Source organism: Cannabis sativa, chromosome 1 (genome assembly GCF_029168945.1).
Source record: "Cannabis sativa cultivar Pink pepper isolate KNU-18-1 chromosome 1, ASM2916894v1, whole genome shotgun sequence".
Taxonomy (NCBI): Eukaryota; Viridiplantae; Streptophyta; class Magnoliopsida; order Rosales; family Cannabaceae; genus Cannabis; species Cannabis sativa.
In genome coordinates, this window is record NC_083601.1 from 44921844 (window position 1) to 44940890 (window position 19047).

Consider the following 19047-nt stretch of genomic DNA (forward strand, 5'->3'; position numbering starts at 1 on the left):
TCGAATAGACTCTAAAAACAATTGGGAGAAATCATCAAGGAAACGACGTCGTTATCAGGGTTGCCTTGCAAATGGCAAACTTGGAAGTCCCCCACGTATGTGGATTCTTTTAACAGCCAGAAAATATTTTTTTGGAATTTATTTGAATCTCTGGAGCCATTCATAAAATTGGTGGCTTCGGTAATAAGAACCTAAAGATTTTTATTTATTTATTTTATTTTTATATTAGTTCTCGTTAATTGATTATCTATCTTACTCAAAAAGTATTGAACTTGAAGTTTCTTGTTGGGTCCTTTTATTTGTGGATGAAATTATCATCCATATTCTGACCAGGTTGGTGTTTTTGTGAAATTTTCTCTCTCTCTGTTCTATTTAATCTTCGTCTCAATAGCCGAACTTTGGAAATTATCAATATACCTTAAACATAGATGTTTTGAAGATTGCCTATTTGGAAGCTAGTAAATTTGAGCATATTTTTATCTGGCTATGATTGAGCATAGCTGTTGTGTTTTTCTTTTCTAATTTTATCTGTAATTTTAGTATATATATGAGTGAGTATTATGATTCTATCTTTTTATAAGAAATTCATTTCATCTAATTTTTGGTGTTAATATTGGATTGTTTGAAGGAAATATTATCATGGTCTAAACATGTTGATGGTGTATGCATCAGTAGCTACTACAAAGTGCCTGACAAGCCCAGATTGTAATACCCTTCATCACGAGGCATTGCCACCATCTAGGAATACCCATCTCAATTCCTTGATCAATGTTTCATCAACCCCAAAAGTACTTAGGACCTCATGTAATTGTACACAACCATCTTCCTTATTTTCATGGAAAAACCGTTTTCAGCTGAACACCAATCATGTGGGTCAGCCTCACCATGTAGCTACAAAGAAATGGCTAGTAAGTGTTTTTGGTAAACTTTATACATTAACCTTTTTGAATGATTAGTATGTTTAAAACAGTTTTGAACTTTTATAGTGCCGGTTGGATAATTCAATTCCATCTGATGAAGAGTATCGTTCTTCAAGGAACATAGCAATTAGTTTACTCAGGAGGTACAGGAATGTGGTTGATCGTGGAGGAGGTGACAACCTAAAAGTATATTCAGTGGTTTGGTTTCTTTTCTTGTGAGGTTTTTCTAAATTGTGTTTATACTCAAATAACGATTTCGGTTAATCAGGAGTTTATTAGTGCTGGGGTGAATGCTTATGCTTTAGGATGCACTGATGAAGGTTTAAGGAAAGAACTTGCTGATATGAAAGAATCTGGTGTTGAAATTGATGCAATGCAAACTTGTGGTGGAAACACCAGTTTGAAATCCAAGATTGCATCAGAGGAGGTGAGAAACTTTTTCTTAATTAATAAAATCTAATTTGTCAAAAACAATATTCTGTGGCATATATACCATCAAACCATAACACAAGAATATTGGCAATTTCATCAACAGCAATGCCATTTACGTCTCTGTTATCATATAAGCTGGTTAGTAAAATTCATTTGTTTTTTCTTTTCGATGATGCAGGTTGAAGAATGCATATTATGGCTGAGCATTATATTCATAACCATATTATGTACACCACAACCCACTGTAGTTAGGTGGTCATCTACTCCTCCAGTGTCAGACGAAATAAGGCTTCAGTGGAAGGGCTTTTGTGCCCTCATAGCAAATGCATACTATGTCCGAGGAATGGCATGGTAAGGTTGTTTTGTTTGATGATGGAATTTGATGATTTTAAGTGCTCATTTGCTGTCATTATTTATTCGGCCTGGACGGTTTTCGCTTTGTTCGTTTGCTGCAGGCTTCCCGTGAAGACTCTTCAGCTGGAGCAAATGGCAGTGGTGGGTCGAGCCGAGGAGCCCTCAGTGGTTGCTAGTCGAATGCTACTAGTGTTTAGCACACTAGAGGTTAGCTTTAGTTCAATGTTTAACATACATTCAAATCAGATGGTAAAATTTAGCAATACTCGAAACTAATGGTCCAATATAACTCGTGTTGCTATTTGTTTGCATATGCAGGTGGTGAGTCCACAGTGGCCTAGGGTATAACCTCTTCTGCGTCCATAAAGACTTTTTCCACTGCTGACACCATCTCTGGGGTTTAGGAGTACACTACGGTAGCAATTTCGAAACAGTATCGTTTCAAAGTTTTTATGCGAAAATCATGTATTAAAATATGTAAATTTAGACGTTTTCATGTAAATAAGGCTTTAATGTAAATGATCACAACTGCTCACGAGGCAATTTTAGTGATATAAATACTGTAACACGTTCTCGTTTGGCACTGAACACAGTGATGATGATGACTTACTAATCTCCAACTTTGAGAGGGAAAAGTTTACATACCAAACAATGTTGATATCACCCGCAAGTTACACATCTTTCCCGTTTGCAGTCTAACAGCAGTAAAAGGTCAAAATTGAATCAAATGTACACACATTTAGAAATCTGAATTAAAGAGAGCAGTCGAATCCTTTAGTATCTTCCTTGCACGCCAATGGACGGCACTAGCGGTTTCAGATGTTCCCATCTGCAAAACCAGATAAGCTTGTGAGTGGAAACAAATATTTTCAAACTCTGGATTGGCATATAATAACTATGTCAAATAACCCAAATCATCAGAGACTATACAATGTTTGTGAAATGTAATCCCATACAATTTCCCTTTTTTTCTTTTTTACAATTTCATAAAGACCATAGCCATTGAAATGATATTCCACATAAAAGCAAAAGGCACTGCCCCAATCTCATCAGGGTTCTTAAAGTACAAGAGTAATGAAAAGTGCACCTTCGTTTCTAATCGATGGTAATTTTGCCATAAGCTCAGGTTTTGCCCATAAGTTGAAAGTGCAGATTCAAATAACTTCCGCGCATTTACAAGCCCATCTTTGTCACCAACTGATGCTAAGTTGGTTTCCAAATCAATGCAATTTCTGTATATAGCTAGCCCCGGATGTGGTAATGCAAGAAAGCTGCAGTGGAAGAAAAAATAAAAGCTTATAATACTTAGAACAACAGAGGAAAATACACTACAGGTGGCATTGCACATGCAAAGGTGAACATTTTATCACACAAGATGACAAGAAGTAGATACATAGTTCAATATCTAACGACATACCGTTTATACATTTCTCGCGCACTTTGAATTCCATCATTTTGTAAAACAAAATTCACGATAGCTGATGATAAGGAGAAACCATTGTCACTGTCTCCATCTTTAGATATTGATACAATAGAGAGGCCAACCAGTTTCTCAAAATACTCTTTGTGACTTGAAAACAGCTTGAGTGCCTGCACATGAGAAAAATATAAGAATTAGTATAAATAAAAAAAGTTTGGAACATCATCAGGGATAGAAAGCACCATGCTAAGTCTGACCAAAAGAATCACAACTTGAAAATACATGCACAACATACCATTATCCACAAACTCTCAGCTTTTGAGACAGAAATTTTTGGCAAAACATCCTTCAGAAGTCCAAAGATAGATAGAAGGTCAGCTTTAGTTGGGGACGATAGTGAATCTTTTGTAACATGCCTAACTTCTAGAGATGCCTTTAATAGCCATAACCTTGTTGAGTCCGAAAAAATTTCACGGCAAAGCTTATCTGCCAAGTTTCTTGCTTCATCCAGTCTTCCCAGTTGTAAATAAAATGAAACATATTGGTATGCAAGATCTTCAGTAATACATCCTAATGCTTTAGCTTTCTCATATATACCTAATAGATGTGATATATAAGTTGCATATGGACCAGACAATTCTAAAATTTCTTTTTCTCCTTTTTGGAGAAGTATAACATCCATCATAAACCTTGTGTAATTATCAAATACTTTGGCCGAAGGCATAACTTTAAGGGCCTCCTCATATACCTAATCATGAAAGAAAGAAAAGAAGGAAATTAAACACAGAATTCTACTTGTCAGATGATTAAGCAAACAAATGAGAAATTTGCCAAACTCACAAGTATTCTTATGTAAAAATTGTACCTGAATAGCTTTCTCTGTTTGAGAAAGCACAAGTTCATCACTCATCCCCTCTATGACCTCCGGATCAAATTCAAGTCTTGCAAGCCAGTCCCAATACTCTGGTTCTGTTGAAAAATCTCTCTTCATCTCACTTAGTATCTGTTCGTGCATTTCTTCAGAATGAGCCAAATCTAATGCGTCCAATATCTCGAAAAACTTTTTCCTCAGGTTTAAACTAGAAGGAAGAGCTTCAATTGCTCCACTATATATGGCTTTTAAAATACTAAATCCCTGCTCTCGAAAAACATCTACTTTCCCTCGCGTCTTCTTGTTTTCCACATTTGACTCATTATTTTCCTTTTCCTCATTAAGGGACATAAATAAGTCTTCATTGCCATCTCTCCATTGTTTCTCACCGGCCACTTTCTTATCACGGACCAGAGTTCCCTCATCCTCTCCAAGAGCAACCTTTCGGGCCTTTAACTTATTAAGGTAGGTAAGTTCCATCCGAAGATACTCGATCCAAAGCTCTTCTGATGTAGGACAAACTCTCAAACCGCTCTGCATTAAAGCACGAGCAGCAGCAACATTTAAGTTGTGATCAAATTCCCAAGCAGCTGCGTAAATCCAAAGTCCAGGGACCTTTGGATGAAACCTAATAGCCTGAGCTAGGACCTGAAAAAAATACAAAATCAAATGAGCAAGAAATATACAAATCCCACTTAATTAAATTAGACAATTTTAGCAGTTGGACGCATCTTATATTATTATTAGTCTTATTTCTCTTATATCAGCAAAAAGTTCAGCTTTTTACAGTTTGTTAATCAGAACAAATTTAGTATAAGTTGACAAATTGATTAATTTGGTCAATTTTCAATATGGATCAATAACAGGATTAACCCTATTAGACTTTAACTTTGGACTGTCACTACTAATCCTCCATTTTCTTAGTAACCAAACATAACAGAGAAAAAGGAAAAATAAATAAATAACAATATGTTCTTCTCCCCTGTGAAATCAATTTTTCCTAAAACTTCAATGATAGGAGCTCAAAGATACAAGAAGCAACCTCGTCCTCTGCATATAAATTTACCAAAACAACAATACTCAATATAGGTTACCTTCTTCATCCTGCCATGACGTTTTTCTCGACAAAACTCAAGGTACCGAAACCAAAGATCAATATCACCCTTGTAACGCGTAACCGCCAGTCTGTAAATGTCAACAATTCTCACAACGCCAGCGAAGTCTGAAACTGACTTCTTCATCTTCTTCTTATTCTCATCAATTCCCTGGTTCCTCAGCTGTCGCGCCACTGACTTCTTCCTGAGCCGTCTGAGCGAGTCGAGTTGAGTCTCGTATTCAATGTAAGCCAGGTAATCCTGCTTCAGCGGACTCGGCCGCTTTAGGCGGTACTCGAATTTGCGCCGCTGCTTAACTATCTCATTAATCTCACGGCGTGTGAAGATGCCGCGACGCTCGAGATCGTCAAGCTCATTGACCATGCGCTCCAGCCGGTACTGCACCACGTCCGCCATTTTTGTTTGTTTTCGTTCTAGGGTTTAGAAATTTTTCCGAGAGGTTTTAAGGACACAACAGACAGTTATAGAGTGGACTTATATATCTGGAAGAAAAACAACATGCATATTATGAATTTATATAGCTCCCCATAATCATTATTGTGGCAATGCTACCAAAATTTAAAGCACTGTAATTTTGTCGCACCAGAGAAATTGAAAAACATATAAAGTATTCATATTACAGAACTCACCTGGCCCGCGTTGATGAGAGAGAAAGAGGAGTACAGAAGCTAGTCGGCGTTGAAGGAGAAAGAGATAGAGGAGGTTGTCGGCGACGGCGTGAGCAGCGGAAAGTTTCCGGCTGATTGTGTTCGTGGGTTTAAGGGAGAGGCGGACTGGACTTTTTGTTAGGCAAAGTGAATATGATAGGGTTTAGTGTATTTTTAATTACACCCCACAACTAACGTTTATTTTCTTTTGGTGAGATATTTTACATAATTACTTAATTGGGTCCTATTTTTTAAGAAATTAATTTTTAAATTTCATATTTTGTGAAAATACAAATAATGACTCTAGAGCAGATTAATGTGATTGTGTTGAACTAAAAATAAATTTTAAATTAATTTAAGTATTAAAAATATATATTTTGTTAGAATTATTATTGTGGACTAATATAATCATGAGTTTAATACCATAAACACAATCATTAACTATGTGCCTAATATTTACTCACTACCATAATGGGATGGTCAATAATTAATAAATGTATTAGAGGCATATGAGAGCACCCTAAAACTATAATTGGCCCATTAAATTATAGTCCACCACTAATTATACTCATTAGCCCAATAAGCCTAAGCCCCTTAGGGTTAGGTGTTGGATATATATATGGGGTTAATATGTGTTAGTATAAATAAGAGAGTGTGTGTGGTGATGAGAATAAGGGGGTTTTGCTTTCATAGGCTCCTCTTCTACCATCTTAGGATACATTGAAGAATTTGGTGCTATAGTAACAATGGAAAATGCAAATATGGGAGGTATGTTTTTCATATTGTTTGTGATGCTCTAAATAAAGTATTGATCTTGGTTCATAATCTGTAGTAGATTAACAATTGGTATCAAGAGCTAGTATATTTGATTTTAGAGCTCATGAACTTAACCCTTTTTTTTTTTGTTTTATGATTTATTTTATTTTTGGATTAATATGTTTATTAATGAGTAATGTGAGATTAAATGTTGTAGAATATGTTATTTTCTTAATATTTGGGCTGTTGCTATATTTTTTATAGTAAAATATCAAGTTTTTTATAAAGCTCATTAATGGAGGAAAACCCATTTCGGGTTCAAAATGTTTTATCTATTATTTTGTATTTTTTGAATTAAATGGGTATTGGAAAATAATAGAGGGTTGAAAATGGATCAAAACCCCTCAAACGGCGTCGAATTTGGTCGCCGGATGTGGGAGATATGGCCGGATCACGAACCGGGTCGCGCCGATCCGGATTTCTGACCCACGGACCCGACTGAGGTTTTTTGGGCGACAGGGACGACCGAAAAACGACGTGTCGTTTGCCTCTGTCGGGCAAAACGACATGTCGTTCGACCTATTGTTTCAGCCCAGCCGAAGAAAAACGACAGGTCGTTTTTTACCCTGTTTGGATGTCGTTCAAGGAAAACGACATGTCGTTTCCATAAAACGACATGTCGTACGGACAAATGGCTGCCCACTTTCGCCGCGAACGACGGGTCGTTTTTGGACCCCCTGCGATAGTCGTTTTGTCCAAACGACACGTCGTTTCTGTCAAACGACATGTCGTACGGACATTTAAAAAAAAAAAAAAGAGGAGGAAATGGGCGCGTGGGGGCGCGTGCAGGGGTGCTATTGGGCCACTTTTCTACCATTTTCATGTTTTTTAATTCTCTATTATTTTTTGGTATACGCAATACTTATTGCTTGAATTTTATTCATATTTGGTTGATAATTTTAGTATTGTGGCATAAATTTTGTGATTTATTTCAACAATTAGTGTTTATTTTCTTGCCTATCGTAAGATTAAGCATGAAAAATTGTTTGGTGATGAGGAACACTTAAATATTAATTTATTTAAGTATTGTATTTTCCTCCAAATAACATTGAGATCTTTATGAGTAATTAATTATCCTATCGATGATGGTTGCTTATTAAAGATGGGTAATATGGTGAAGAAAATTATTAAATATTATGAATCACAATTTATCTATCCTTTCGATAATGAATTAATGCATTTGATTATAATATTTAATAGATTTTTCTTACCTGTGTATGAGTTCCATCTTGTTAAGTTGTGTGAGAACTTTCATGTGTTATTTTGCGATCATTTATTTATGAGAAGAGAGCACAAATGGCATGATTATGTTATAACATGCATTTAATGGTTATTGCTCTTGTTTCTCATTAGCTTTAAGCAATCCAAGAACCTCTGCCATGTTGACGCTGAACGGAACTAACCACAAGCAGTGGGTAGAGTATCTCATGATGAATTTGACTCTTATGAGAGTGGATTTGGCCTTGAGAACTGATGCACCTCCGAAATCTACTAATGATACCACTGAAAAGGATAGAAAGTCCTATGAGGATTGGGAGTATTCCAATCGTTGTTGTCTGATGCTTATGAGATATCACATGGATGGGTCAATTCGTGATAATATTCCCCAAACTGAGATTAAAAAAAAGGATTTTCTCAATGTGATCAAGGAGAAGTACTAGAAATTCTCAAAGAATGAGAAAAATGAATGTCTGACTTTGTTCCATCAGACTAATTATGCTGATTCAGTTGACATTAGATCTCACATTGACAAACTGATGGGTTGTTACCGAAAGCTCAAGGGCCTGGGATTGGATCTTGGTGACGATTACATGGTGTGGTTTGTGATGGAAACCATTTCCTCTCAGTTTGATTCGATCAGATCAAGCTATAATGCTCAAAAGGAGCAATGGACCGTTGAGGAGATGAATGCCATTCTTGCTAATGAAGAGGAGGACTTGAAAAAGGGAAAAGCAAGAAACATCTCCATGGTAACGAACCGAAGCAATTATCAGAAGAGAGAGTCCACTTCCAACAACTCTAGTGACCAAAAGTCCACTTAGAGAAGAAAGGCAGTGATAAATCGAAGAAGGCCGAATAGTTCGGAAGGGTACGTATATATGGAAGACGATACTAAAGTCAGAATAGAGTTTTGGGATTGTTTGACTACAGTTAAATATAGGATATTTTCTTGGAATTTTGCAAGTTATTCATTACTTGCCCGCTATTTAGAGGAACTTGATTTCTGTATCTGTTTTGGATAAACTAGGTTATAGTCTTCTTTTTGAATTGGAAATCTGATTTTGTATCGTGACTCTATGAGGGTTGGTAATGGAAGTTCATGTGGAACTTTAGATATAAGCTTGATATATATGATGATGTTTCTGCTACTTCACCCTCTTGCATTTCTTCTTCTTCTTCTCTTAATAATGTTGTTGGTTCCAAACGTGCAAGATTAGAATTGAAATCTTCCATGCTTTGGCATAAACGTTTGGGCCATATTTCTAAAGATAGAATGGAGAGATTGGTGAAAGATGGTGTACTTCAAGATCTCAATTTCTCTGAATTCACTGCATATGTTAATTGTATAAAAGGAAAGTTAACTGCTAAGGTTAGAAAGAGTAAGTCAGATAAGTGCACAGATGTATTGGAGCTTATTCACACTGACATTTGTGGGTCTTTTGTTCCACCTGCTATGGGCGGCTATAAATACTTCATTACCTTCATTGATGTTTTTTTTCCGATATGGTCATATTGAGCTCATTCATAAGAAGTCTGAATCTTTAAATGCCTTAAGATTTTCAAGACGAATGTTGAGCTTCAAAAGGGAAAGGAGATTAAGGTTGTCAATTCTGATAGAGGTGAAGAGTATTATGGGCGTTATGATGAAACTAGAAGGAACCACGTAGTTTGGATGATACTTGCACGAACGTGGCGTTGATGCAAGATATATATAATGCCAGGTACACCCCAGGAGAATGAAATTGCTGAAAGAAGAAATCACACACTTCTTGATATGGTACGCTGTATGTTAATTCATTCTAGCTTACCAGAGTTTTTTATGGGGTGAGGCATTAATGACTGCTGCTTATATCTTGAATTAAGTGCCTAGCAAGTCGGTTCCAAAGACGCCATACGAGTTGTGGTCTGGCAAGAAATCGATTTTGCGTTATTTTTCACGTTTGGGGATGCAAAGCTGAGGTAAGGCCTTATGACCCTAAATCTAAGAAGCTGGATCTGAATACAATCAGTGGGAGGTTTGTAGGCTACACTATTGGTTCAAGAGGTTCTAAGTTCTATTGTCCCTCTCACACCACCAGGGTGTGGAATCAAACCGAGCTGTCTAGTTTGAGGATGAATTTGGTTCAAATCAAGGGTCAGGAAATTGTATTCAGGGAAGAGTGTGTCTATGTCCCTGTACCTGTTGCTTCCGCTTCCGCTTCTAATCCTACTAATGACCCTGTGATTGAACAAGTTCCAATAGAAGCTCATGGTGAACCTTAAGATCCAATACAAGATGAAAATCTTGATTTAGGGGGACGATGAGGTTGTGGTGAGAAGATCACAAAGAGCACAGCTCGCTATCCCCTATCACGATGACTATCTTGTCTATATGCGGGAACATGAGTTTGTGGGAGATGATTCTCGAGCCGTAGTTACCGAAAGCAGTGAATAGTCATAAATCTGCATTATGGGTGGATGCAATGAAAGAAGAATTGAGTTCTATGTCACAAAATGAAGTTTGAGAGTTGGTTGAACTACCCAAAGGTTGTAGGCCCATCGGGTGCAAATGGGTGTATAAGATCAAACGTGACTCAAATGGGCAAATAGAGAGGTGCAAGGCTCGACTTGTGGCTAAAGGCTGTAGTCAGAAAAACGACATTGATTTCCAAGAAACTTTTTCACCAGTTTCCACCAAAGATTCGCTGCGAATCATTATGGCTATAATTGCCCATTTTGTTCTAGAACTCAAACAAATGGATGTAATGACTGCCTTCGAATGGTGACCTATACGAGGATATACATGACTCAACCTGTAGGTTTTGAGAAGTCTGGCAAAGAACACATGGTTTGCAAACTCAAGAAGTAGATATATGGTCTTAAACAAGCATCAAGGAAGTGGTATCTCAAGTTTGATATGATTGTCAGTGGGAGAACATGGTGGATCAATGTATATACATGAAGGTCGATGAGCGTTTCTTTTTCTTGGTACCGTGTGTCGATGACATCCTTCTTGCATCTAATACCTCATTTCGTTGGTTGAGACAAAACAATTCTTGTTTGACCATTTTGACATGAAAGACCTTAGCAATGCTTCTTATGTGCTTAGGATTCAAATCCTTCAAGATAGGGCTAATGGTATTCTTCGGATAGTTCTTTCCAATCAAAGAACTTCTCCACGCTACTTAGCCAATCAAGAAATTGTTTCAGAAAACTTACATTGATCAGATCTTGAAAAGATTCAACATATATGTTCTTCTGGGAAGGCACTAATAGTGAAGAGTGACAAGTTCTCAAAAGCCTAATGTCCACAAAATGATAAAGAGATAGATGAAATGGAAGTTGTTCCTTATGCGTCACTAGTTGGTAGCCTTACGTATGCTCAAGTATACACACGCCCTCATATTGCTGTTGTTGTTAGCGTGTTGTGTAGGTACTTGAGTGATCCCGGACTTAGCCATTGGAAAGTGGCTAAGAAGGTCATGCAGTATCTTGTGGTACCAAGGATCATATGTTGACCTATCGGCGAGCCGACACTCGGATATAGTTGGGTTCGATGACGTCGATTGTGTGGGATGCGTGGACAATAATAAAAGGTCCACTGGCTACATTCATATGATGGAATTTGGATGAGCCTCGTATCGTGGAAAAGTGTCGGCGTACACTCACGGCTTCATCCACTAGAGGCGAGTATATGGCGTGTTATGAGCCTGCTTGTCAAGCAAATGCATATGGGCTGAAATTTCATTTCAAAGACTAGATGTTGTAGCCTTTATCGCAAGGCCGCTGAAATTATATTGTGATAATTCTGCAGCAGTAGCTTTCTCTAAGAACACTAGAAGCACTTCTCGCTCAAAGCATATTGACATAAAGTACTACTTTGTTAAAGAGAAAGTTACAGAGTCTCTCATTTCCACTAAGTACACGCCTAGCACTGGCATGTTAGCAGACCCACTAACGAAAGGCTTACCCATATGTGTATTTTTGGAGCATGTTGCCCGAATGGGATTGTTGGAAGCCTAGCTTGTTAAGCTCAGTGGGAGTTTGTTATTTATGTATTGAACATGCTAGTATTTTGTACGGATTGCTTATGGCTTGTGTTTTGTTAAGAACATGCATTATGATACTAAAGTCACTTCTTTATTGTTGTTACATATGTATGCTTATACATATATGTTGTTGTTCAAGGAAGTGACAGGTACAAAACGAGATGAATGCGCATAATCTCAATTTTGTCATACCTCATGCATGTCTAGTTTGATTGTTAATGATTGTTAATGGATAAATGTCTTCAAGGTCAATTCTTACATAATACATGTATCCTGTCGATATGATATTATGTACGTCTTAATTGGTTACCTTATGTGTGATAGACAATGTTATGGTGGTTGATTATATTGTCCAAGTGGGAGAATGTTAGAATTATTATTGTGGACTAATATAATCATGAGCTTAATACCATAAACACAATCATTAACTATGTGCCTAATATTTACTCACTACCATAATGGGATGGTCAATAATTAATAAATGTATTAGAGGCACATGAGAGCACCCTAAAACTATAATTGGCCCATTAAATTATAGTCCACCACTAATTATACTCATTAGCCCAATAAGCCTAAGCCCCTTAGGGTTAGGTGTTGGATATATATATGGGGTTAATATGTGTTAGTATAAATAAGAGAGTGTGTGTGGTGATGAGAATAAGGGGGTTTTGCTTTCATAGGCTCCTCTTCTACCATCTTAGGATACATTGAAGAATTTGGTGCTATAGTAACAATGGAAAATGCAAATATGGGAGGTATGTTTTTCATATTGTTTGTGATGCTCTAAATAAAGTATTGATCTTGGTTCATAATCTGTAGTAGATTAACATATTTAACAATAAAAAACTTTATAGTTGATAAGAAAAATAGAAATTTAACCATAATTTTCACAAAATTCAAACATACATTTTCTTCTACTTATTTAGATTTTATACATTTTTTTTTGTTAAACCTATTTCAACAGATAGAAATATAACAAATTCCATTCTTAAGCACTTGGTATAGGTTATTCAGAATAAGAATATATGTAAACTGTGTTTAGAGTAATATGTAATTATATTTTTAAATTATACTGTTTTATTAAGTACAAAAATTTTATTAAATAAAATTAAAATAAAAATTATTATTTTATTATATCTATTTAATGTCATACATAAAAATATAATAATTATTCTTTGAAAAAACATATTTATTAATTAGTTATATTAAATTTGTCTAAACAATCACATCATCATTATTAATTAAAGTTATAACTATTTTTTTTAATTAATTGCACGTATAGTGCTGATATAGAACTATTTAAACAATCACATCATCATTATGTTTGTCACATATGGCAAAATCTGACAGAATAATTAATTGATAACACTGTTAATAGTTTTAAGACTATTTTTTTAATGGGCTAAAAAATTTAGAGGCATAATACTACATAGTTATAACTTTATCTATTCATTTTAATCCATCCATTCTCTAATCCATTCAAGCAAACAATGCATAAGTGAATTAGTCATTACCCAGCCTTCAAATCAATTTTGACACCTAATTTCACTATAAATATAACTCAAATTGGTCACGAAATTTGTAATAATAGGAGCATTTATTCTCTTCAAATTAATTTTCCAAGAAACTCGTAAATAGAATCTCTTCAAAAGTGGATGTAGGTTGTTATAGTGGCCGAAGCACTACAATTATTTTGTGCTCTTTACTTTTATTGCACCCAAATATTCTTGTAAAGTTATGCTTCAAAAGTTCTCTTTATTAAATAGTAGTTGACTAAATTATTTTAACATATAATTTGAAAAATAAAGTTGAGATTATATTGTGGGTCTTTAAGTAAATAATGAGATATTATAACATGTCTTTAATTGATTTAGTTTGATTGATGTTTGCCATGCATGACACACTTTAGTTGAGTTACTCTTTTGGTGTTTTGGTATTATTATAATTATTATTATTAAGGGGAAATGTTTTGGTATTATTGACAGGCATAATAATCATTGTAATGACAAATAAGAATGTAAAGAGTAAACAATCCACTTATAGGTGTCCAATCATATGATATTATTTTGAGAAAACAAAAAACGAAAAAAGTAAGAAACAAACTTAATTGTAAATTTATTACGGCTAATTGTCGTTGTCATGAATTTTATATGTTCTCTTCTGCTCCCCAAAGTCATGATTGTGCATGTAATTGATGAACATAGTATAGTATCAAAATGAGAATCTACCGAAAATGGTAGATAGTGAAATGTATAAGTTGGCGCCTACGGGCGGTGGTCATCGACTTGCTTAGTATTAGTATTGGTGGTATCATCAGCTCCACCCCCACTTCCCATGCTAAAACCCATTCCCATGCCCATTCCAAATCCCATACTCATACCATTACCTGATTTACTACTACTTCCACCGTAACCTTTTCCAACGCCACTTCCTACAGTACCCTCTCCTTTCCCACTTCCCATTCCAAACCCACTACCCTCACCATGACCTTCTCCCCCACCACTACCACCACCACCACCACCGCCACCTCCACCTCCACCGCCACCTCCTCCGCCACTTCCAAAACCAAAACCTGCTCCAAAGCCACTACCATGACCAGAACCAGAACCACTACCACCTCCTCCTCCTCCTCCACCACCACCTCCTCCGCCTCCTGCTCCTCCAGTACCACCACCGGCACCAAAACCACTACCGTGACCAGACCCACCACCATTTGAACCACCTCCTTCCCCACCACCTCCACCGCCACCGCCACCGCCACCTGCACCTCCTTCACTGCCACCAACACCAGCCCCAGCACCAAAACCATTACCATGACCAGAACCACCATTTTCACCATTCCCACCTCCTTCACCACCACCACCTCCACCGCCACTGCCACCACCGGCTCCTCCTTCACCAGAACCGCTGCCATGACCCGACCCGGAACCGGACCCACCTGCAGTACCACCACTTCCGCCACCCTCTCCTCCTCCACCTCCACCACCACCACCGGTCCCAGAGGTCCCCATTCCAACACCCGCACCAAACCCACTCCCGTGACCCGACCCACCATTAGCTCCGCTTCCCCCACCTTCTCCACCACCTCCCCCACCACCTCCGCCATTACCACTGACGCCGCCACCAGCTCCATAACCTTCACCGTGACCAGACCCAACACCCCCACCTTCTCCGCCGCCACCACCATACCCTTGATTAGCACGATTCACTCCTCTATTATTATCTCCCCTGCCATAGAAACTTCCACAACCCCGCCAATTTCTATAGGAGCAATTATCATAGCTGTTTTCTTCTCCATAAGAGGAACAAGTCGAAACACAGACAATAGTCCAAACCAGAAGAGCAATGCATACAAATTTTGGAAGCGTAGTAGCCATTGCTCTGTTTTTAAGCACTTAAGCTCTGTGTTTTATGTACTTGCTTGGCTTATTGTTCCAATATTGCCGCAATGTGAGCTCTATATATAAGCATCACAGCTGTAGCCCATGCATAATTTTACTAATGGTCCATGCTTACGAGTGTTACTGAATTTGAAAGAGAGAAGCACTATCACCAGAAACGTCCGAGTCAAGTCAAGAAAAGTCCATCTAATTTGGTCAACAACAATATATACGACAAAACAAAATAATCAAAACTAATCTTAGACAGGGTGACTAAATTTCTTCATAGGATCATTGTCTTTGCCTCATTTTAATCAAACCCGAACAATGTTTTGTCGGATTGTGCTTAATTTACGAAAATCAATGTTATTATAAATCAAGCTGATATTTATGGAGATGGTGGAGTAGGTGATTATGATATGTATACATTATATTAATACATATATATATATCTTCTTGAAAAATCGATGGTTGCCTTAGCGAGATACACTACTCATGATAACAAACTCTTATATTATTATATATGTATATTATATTTTACGTATATATACCCATGTGTCATGTTTGAAATCGAAGAAGACCACTAATTGAATTTGATAATTAAAAATTAATTAGTAGGTTAGTGTTTAATTAATTAGCTAAATAAAGAGTTGTCCACATAAGCAGCCAAATAAGATGGTGAAATGGTCCATGTGGATGCCATGTGATCATTCAAGCTATAAGCTAGTGCGATAAAAAGAAAAAGAAAAACAAAAGGTTGAATATATATATATATAAATATTGGTTTGGTTTGGTTATGAATTTTTTTGGGGTTGGTCTACTCGTATAGTGGTAGACTCTTGCAGTGTAGTGTACGCCCGCCAACTCAAATTTGGTCCTGTATATACCCATACCATCTCCTCATATACTCCATACTCAATCATTTTTTTTTTCCAACACTCAATTTAGGGATTGACATATATATGATGACCTTAATTTTTCTCCAAGTCCTATATATCTAATTGAATTAATTAAATTAATACAAAATATTGTTTGGCTAGCTATACGCGGCTGTTGAGCAGTACAAATAATAGTTTTAAAATTATATATTATGGTATTATTTTTTTAATATCATATACCAGTTTTTCATGATCAAATTTATTATTATTTTAGCTTATCACTATGAATGAACACCTATATAGGATTGTGCTGCTGGTAGAGCTAACTAGCTAGGTTATGATCTTATGTCTCTTCTAGAAGATATATTATAAGGCTAAGCTAGCAAGGTTTATATTGATTGTCATTTATGTCAACCAAATACTTGCTCTAGTTAGTACTACACAAGAAAAGAATGCATGTATTATTTCAAAGATGGTATACATATATAAAAAAAATAATATATATCGGCACGTAATATCTTATCAAGATTTTATTATTATTATTATTTTGTCGTAGCTTGTCTTTTTCTACGTAGAAAAAAGGTCCTTAATTTGATTTGTGTATATAGCTTTACTTCTTATATTGGAATACAAACCACTCCCACTTCAGCAACTCCCCCTCTTTATTAATTATCTTTAACTTGAAGTGGAGTCCAGTTCCCATATCTAGCCTTATTTTCAACATTTTAGAAATTCAAAACACAAAAACAAAATATATTCAGAATTTAGTGGGAAAAAGAAAAAGAATAATAATAGAATAATAATAGAATCATCCATACAGCAACATAATAATATTCATCATTGTATTTATTTCATTTATTTATATATTAAAGCTATTAATATGCATGTATAAATTTTTAGATTTTTGAAATTTAAATATATATATACAATTTTTTTATGCCATAATGTATTCTTACAAAAAATTAATTAACATGTGTTATTATTTAGTATATATATGTATAATGTATATAGTTTACAAATGGCACTCAAATTTTTCCATCACTGAAGTTATATCCTCTGTTTCACACGAATAATAAACTCACCAATATATAAACCAACATAATTAATTAATTGTCCTTAATTAAAAGTCGTTGTGAATGAATACGAATAAGAAATTACACAAGTGCATTTAAATTAACGATCGATATATTATAATTCCAAGGTTGCGTGTGTGACCCTTTCTCTGATATTTTTTTTTTTCTGAATTATACCAATTGATCATTTGATAAACTCTCTTATCTAAAATCTACGTGTCAAATTAATATATTATGTAAAAAGTATATATGACCAGTTCATGTAATCTATATTAAATTTTGTAACTTTACTGACTACCTATATACATGTGGTGTGAAAATTCGGAAATTGACCACACTTTGTTTGGTGTAGTAGAAGTAGTAGTAGTAGTAGGAAATTAGGAATGTCTTACTTATTTTATGTGTCAGGTCTCAGAATTTCAAATTCACTTTAATAAGTGAACAAAGTCAATTACTCTACTCTATTATATATAGGGACATGATTTTGTCCCGTGATGTACTTTTACGGAATGTATTCTGTAATATACGACAATCTCTATATGGGGGAGTTATTTGATCTGAGGGCTGGAGTTGATCCAGGAGTAATTAGAGTTAAAAAATAATAACATACCTTGAGACCGATCTAATGTACGCTAACACCCATCTAATGTACCACGAAATACATTCTCTGTGAAAGTACATCACCAGACAAAATCGTCACCCTAAATATATATATATATATATATATATATATATATCTTCTAGCAGGGAATATCATTTGAGTGATTGGGAATTAGGAGGGAAATAATAATAAAGTTGAATTTCAATGGAATTTACAACAAGTGACCATTTTCGTTTATAAGAAAGAAAAAAAGAAACCATTTCAAAAAAAAAAAAAATTATATTTTGTACAATTACTTAATATATCCAATTTATTATAGCAACATTCAGATACTAACTAAACTAGTTAATTAATCAGAAATGAAGAGCAAAAGAAAAGTAACTAAATTGATTGATGAATATGGTATTAGTGGTATAAATATAAGCATTATTGTAATTAATTTGATGATTAATGGGGCTCATGTGCGGGGCAAATATTAATTAGACAAAATTTCGACGTATCTTGTAGTGGATTTAGCCAGCGAACTGGTCATTTTCATTAAGTACATTATTTTTTTTTCTTAGCATGTGTTAATATTCTCAATACAAAAATATATGTGAAACAAACAATATTAGTTTGTAAAGGAAAAAAATCGTGTAACCAAAGCACACACGTAAATATATATTTATATTAGGTAAGGGCCGATCCTGGGTATAGGTAGGTTAGGCCCGCGCTTAGGGTTCACTTATTTTAGGGACCCAAATAAAAAAAAGGGTTAATTTCACAAATGCACAAAAACAATAAAAAAAAATAACAAAAATACAGTTTCATGGAATTTTAAACATTTTTACGATTTTTTTGATTTTATTTACATAAAATACGGTCTTTTTATGTTGAAATTTTGTTCATTTGTTGTTAATTTTTTGTTATATGTAAGCTATTTTTTGTTGTTATTTTCATGTTACTTTTATGTTATTTTCTTGTTGATTTTATGTTGTTTTCGTGTTATTTTTTAGAAAATCGTAAAAATATAAAAAAACATTTTTTGAACGTATAAATGTAAATATTTTACAAGAAGTGGTGTCTTATGTAATTATTCCTAAAAAAAATTACTTTTTAAAAAATATACATATTTTTTTAATATTTTTTTTAAAAATACTATTTATCTTTATAGTAAAAATCTAATTTTTTTTTTTTTTTATTTATGATCCATTTCATCTTACAGCTTAGCAACCGGCCAGGTTGTCCAACAGTAGTCCAAGGATTACAAGCAACCATACAAATCTAATAGGCTATATAGTTAGAGGAGTAC

At 35.3% G+C, this 19047-nt stretch overlaps 3 protein-coding genes across 5 annotated transcripts; 1 reads left to right on the forward strand and 2 right to left on the reverse strand.

The window, feature by feature from the left end:
- Nucleotides 1–102: 102 nt before the first annotated feature.
- LOC115707741 (uncharacterized) lies at nucleotides 103–2289 on the forward strand. 3 transcript variants are annotated; one of them, XM_030635781.2, is made up of 7 exons: nucleotides 103–333; nucleotides 629–908; nucleotides 987–1106; nucleotides 1189–1347; nucleotides 1531–1703; nucleotides 1808–1913; nucleotides 2025–2289. In XM_030635781.2, the coding sequence occupies exons 2-7, from the start codon at nucleotides 651–653 to the stop codon at nucleotides 2052–2054; spliced, it is 846 nt and encodes a 281-aa protein (XP_030491641.2). In that variant the 5' UTR covers nucleotides 103–333; nucleotides 629–650; the 3' UTR covers nucleotides 2055–2289. The 3 variants fall into 3 exon arrangements, with proteins under 3 accessions (XP_030491641.2, XP_060973044.1, XP_060973047.1); XM_061117061.1 differs by having other exon boundaries at nucleotides 158–180; XM_061117064.1 differs by lacking the exons at nucleotides 103–333; nucleotides 629–908 and having other exon boundaries at nucleotides 987–1092.
- On the reverse strand, nucleotides 2226–5929 carry LOC115707739 (uncharacterized). Its single transcript, XM_030635778.2, has 7 exons — nucleotides 5742–5929; nucleotides 5092–5594; nucleotides 3992–4645; nucleotides 3422–3874; nucleotides 3124–3296; nucleotides 2794–2977; nucleotides 2226–2535 (listed from the first exon to the last, which is right to left on the reverse strand). The coding sequence occupies exons 2-7, from the start codon at nucleotides 5506–5508 to the stop codon at nucleotides 2446–2448; spliced, it is 1971 nt and encodes a 656-aa protein (XP_030491638.2). The 5' UTR covers nucleotides 5509–5594; nucleotides 5742–5929; the 3' UTR covers nucleotides 2226–2445.
- Nucleotides 5930–13840: 7911 nt separating this feature from the next.
- Nucleotides 13841–15201, reverse strand: LOC115704618 (glycine-rich cell wall structural protein 1). Its single transcript, XM_030631819.2, has one exon. It carries the CDS (start codon nucleotides 15199–15201, stop codon nucleotides 14089–14091), a length of 1113 nt encoding a protein of 370 aa, XP_030487679.2. The 3' UTR covers nucleotides 13841–14088.
- Nucleotides 15202–19047: the final 3846 nt, after the last annotated feature.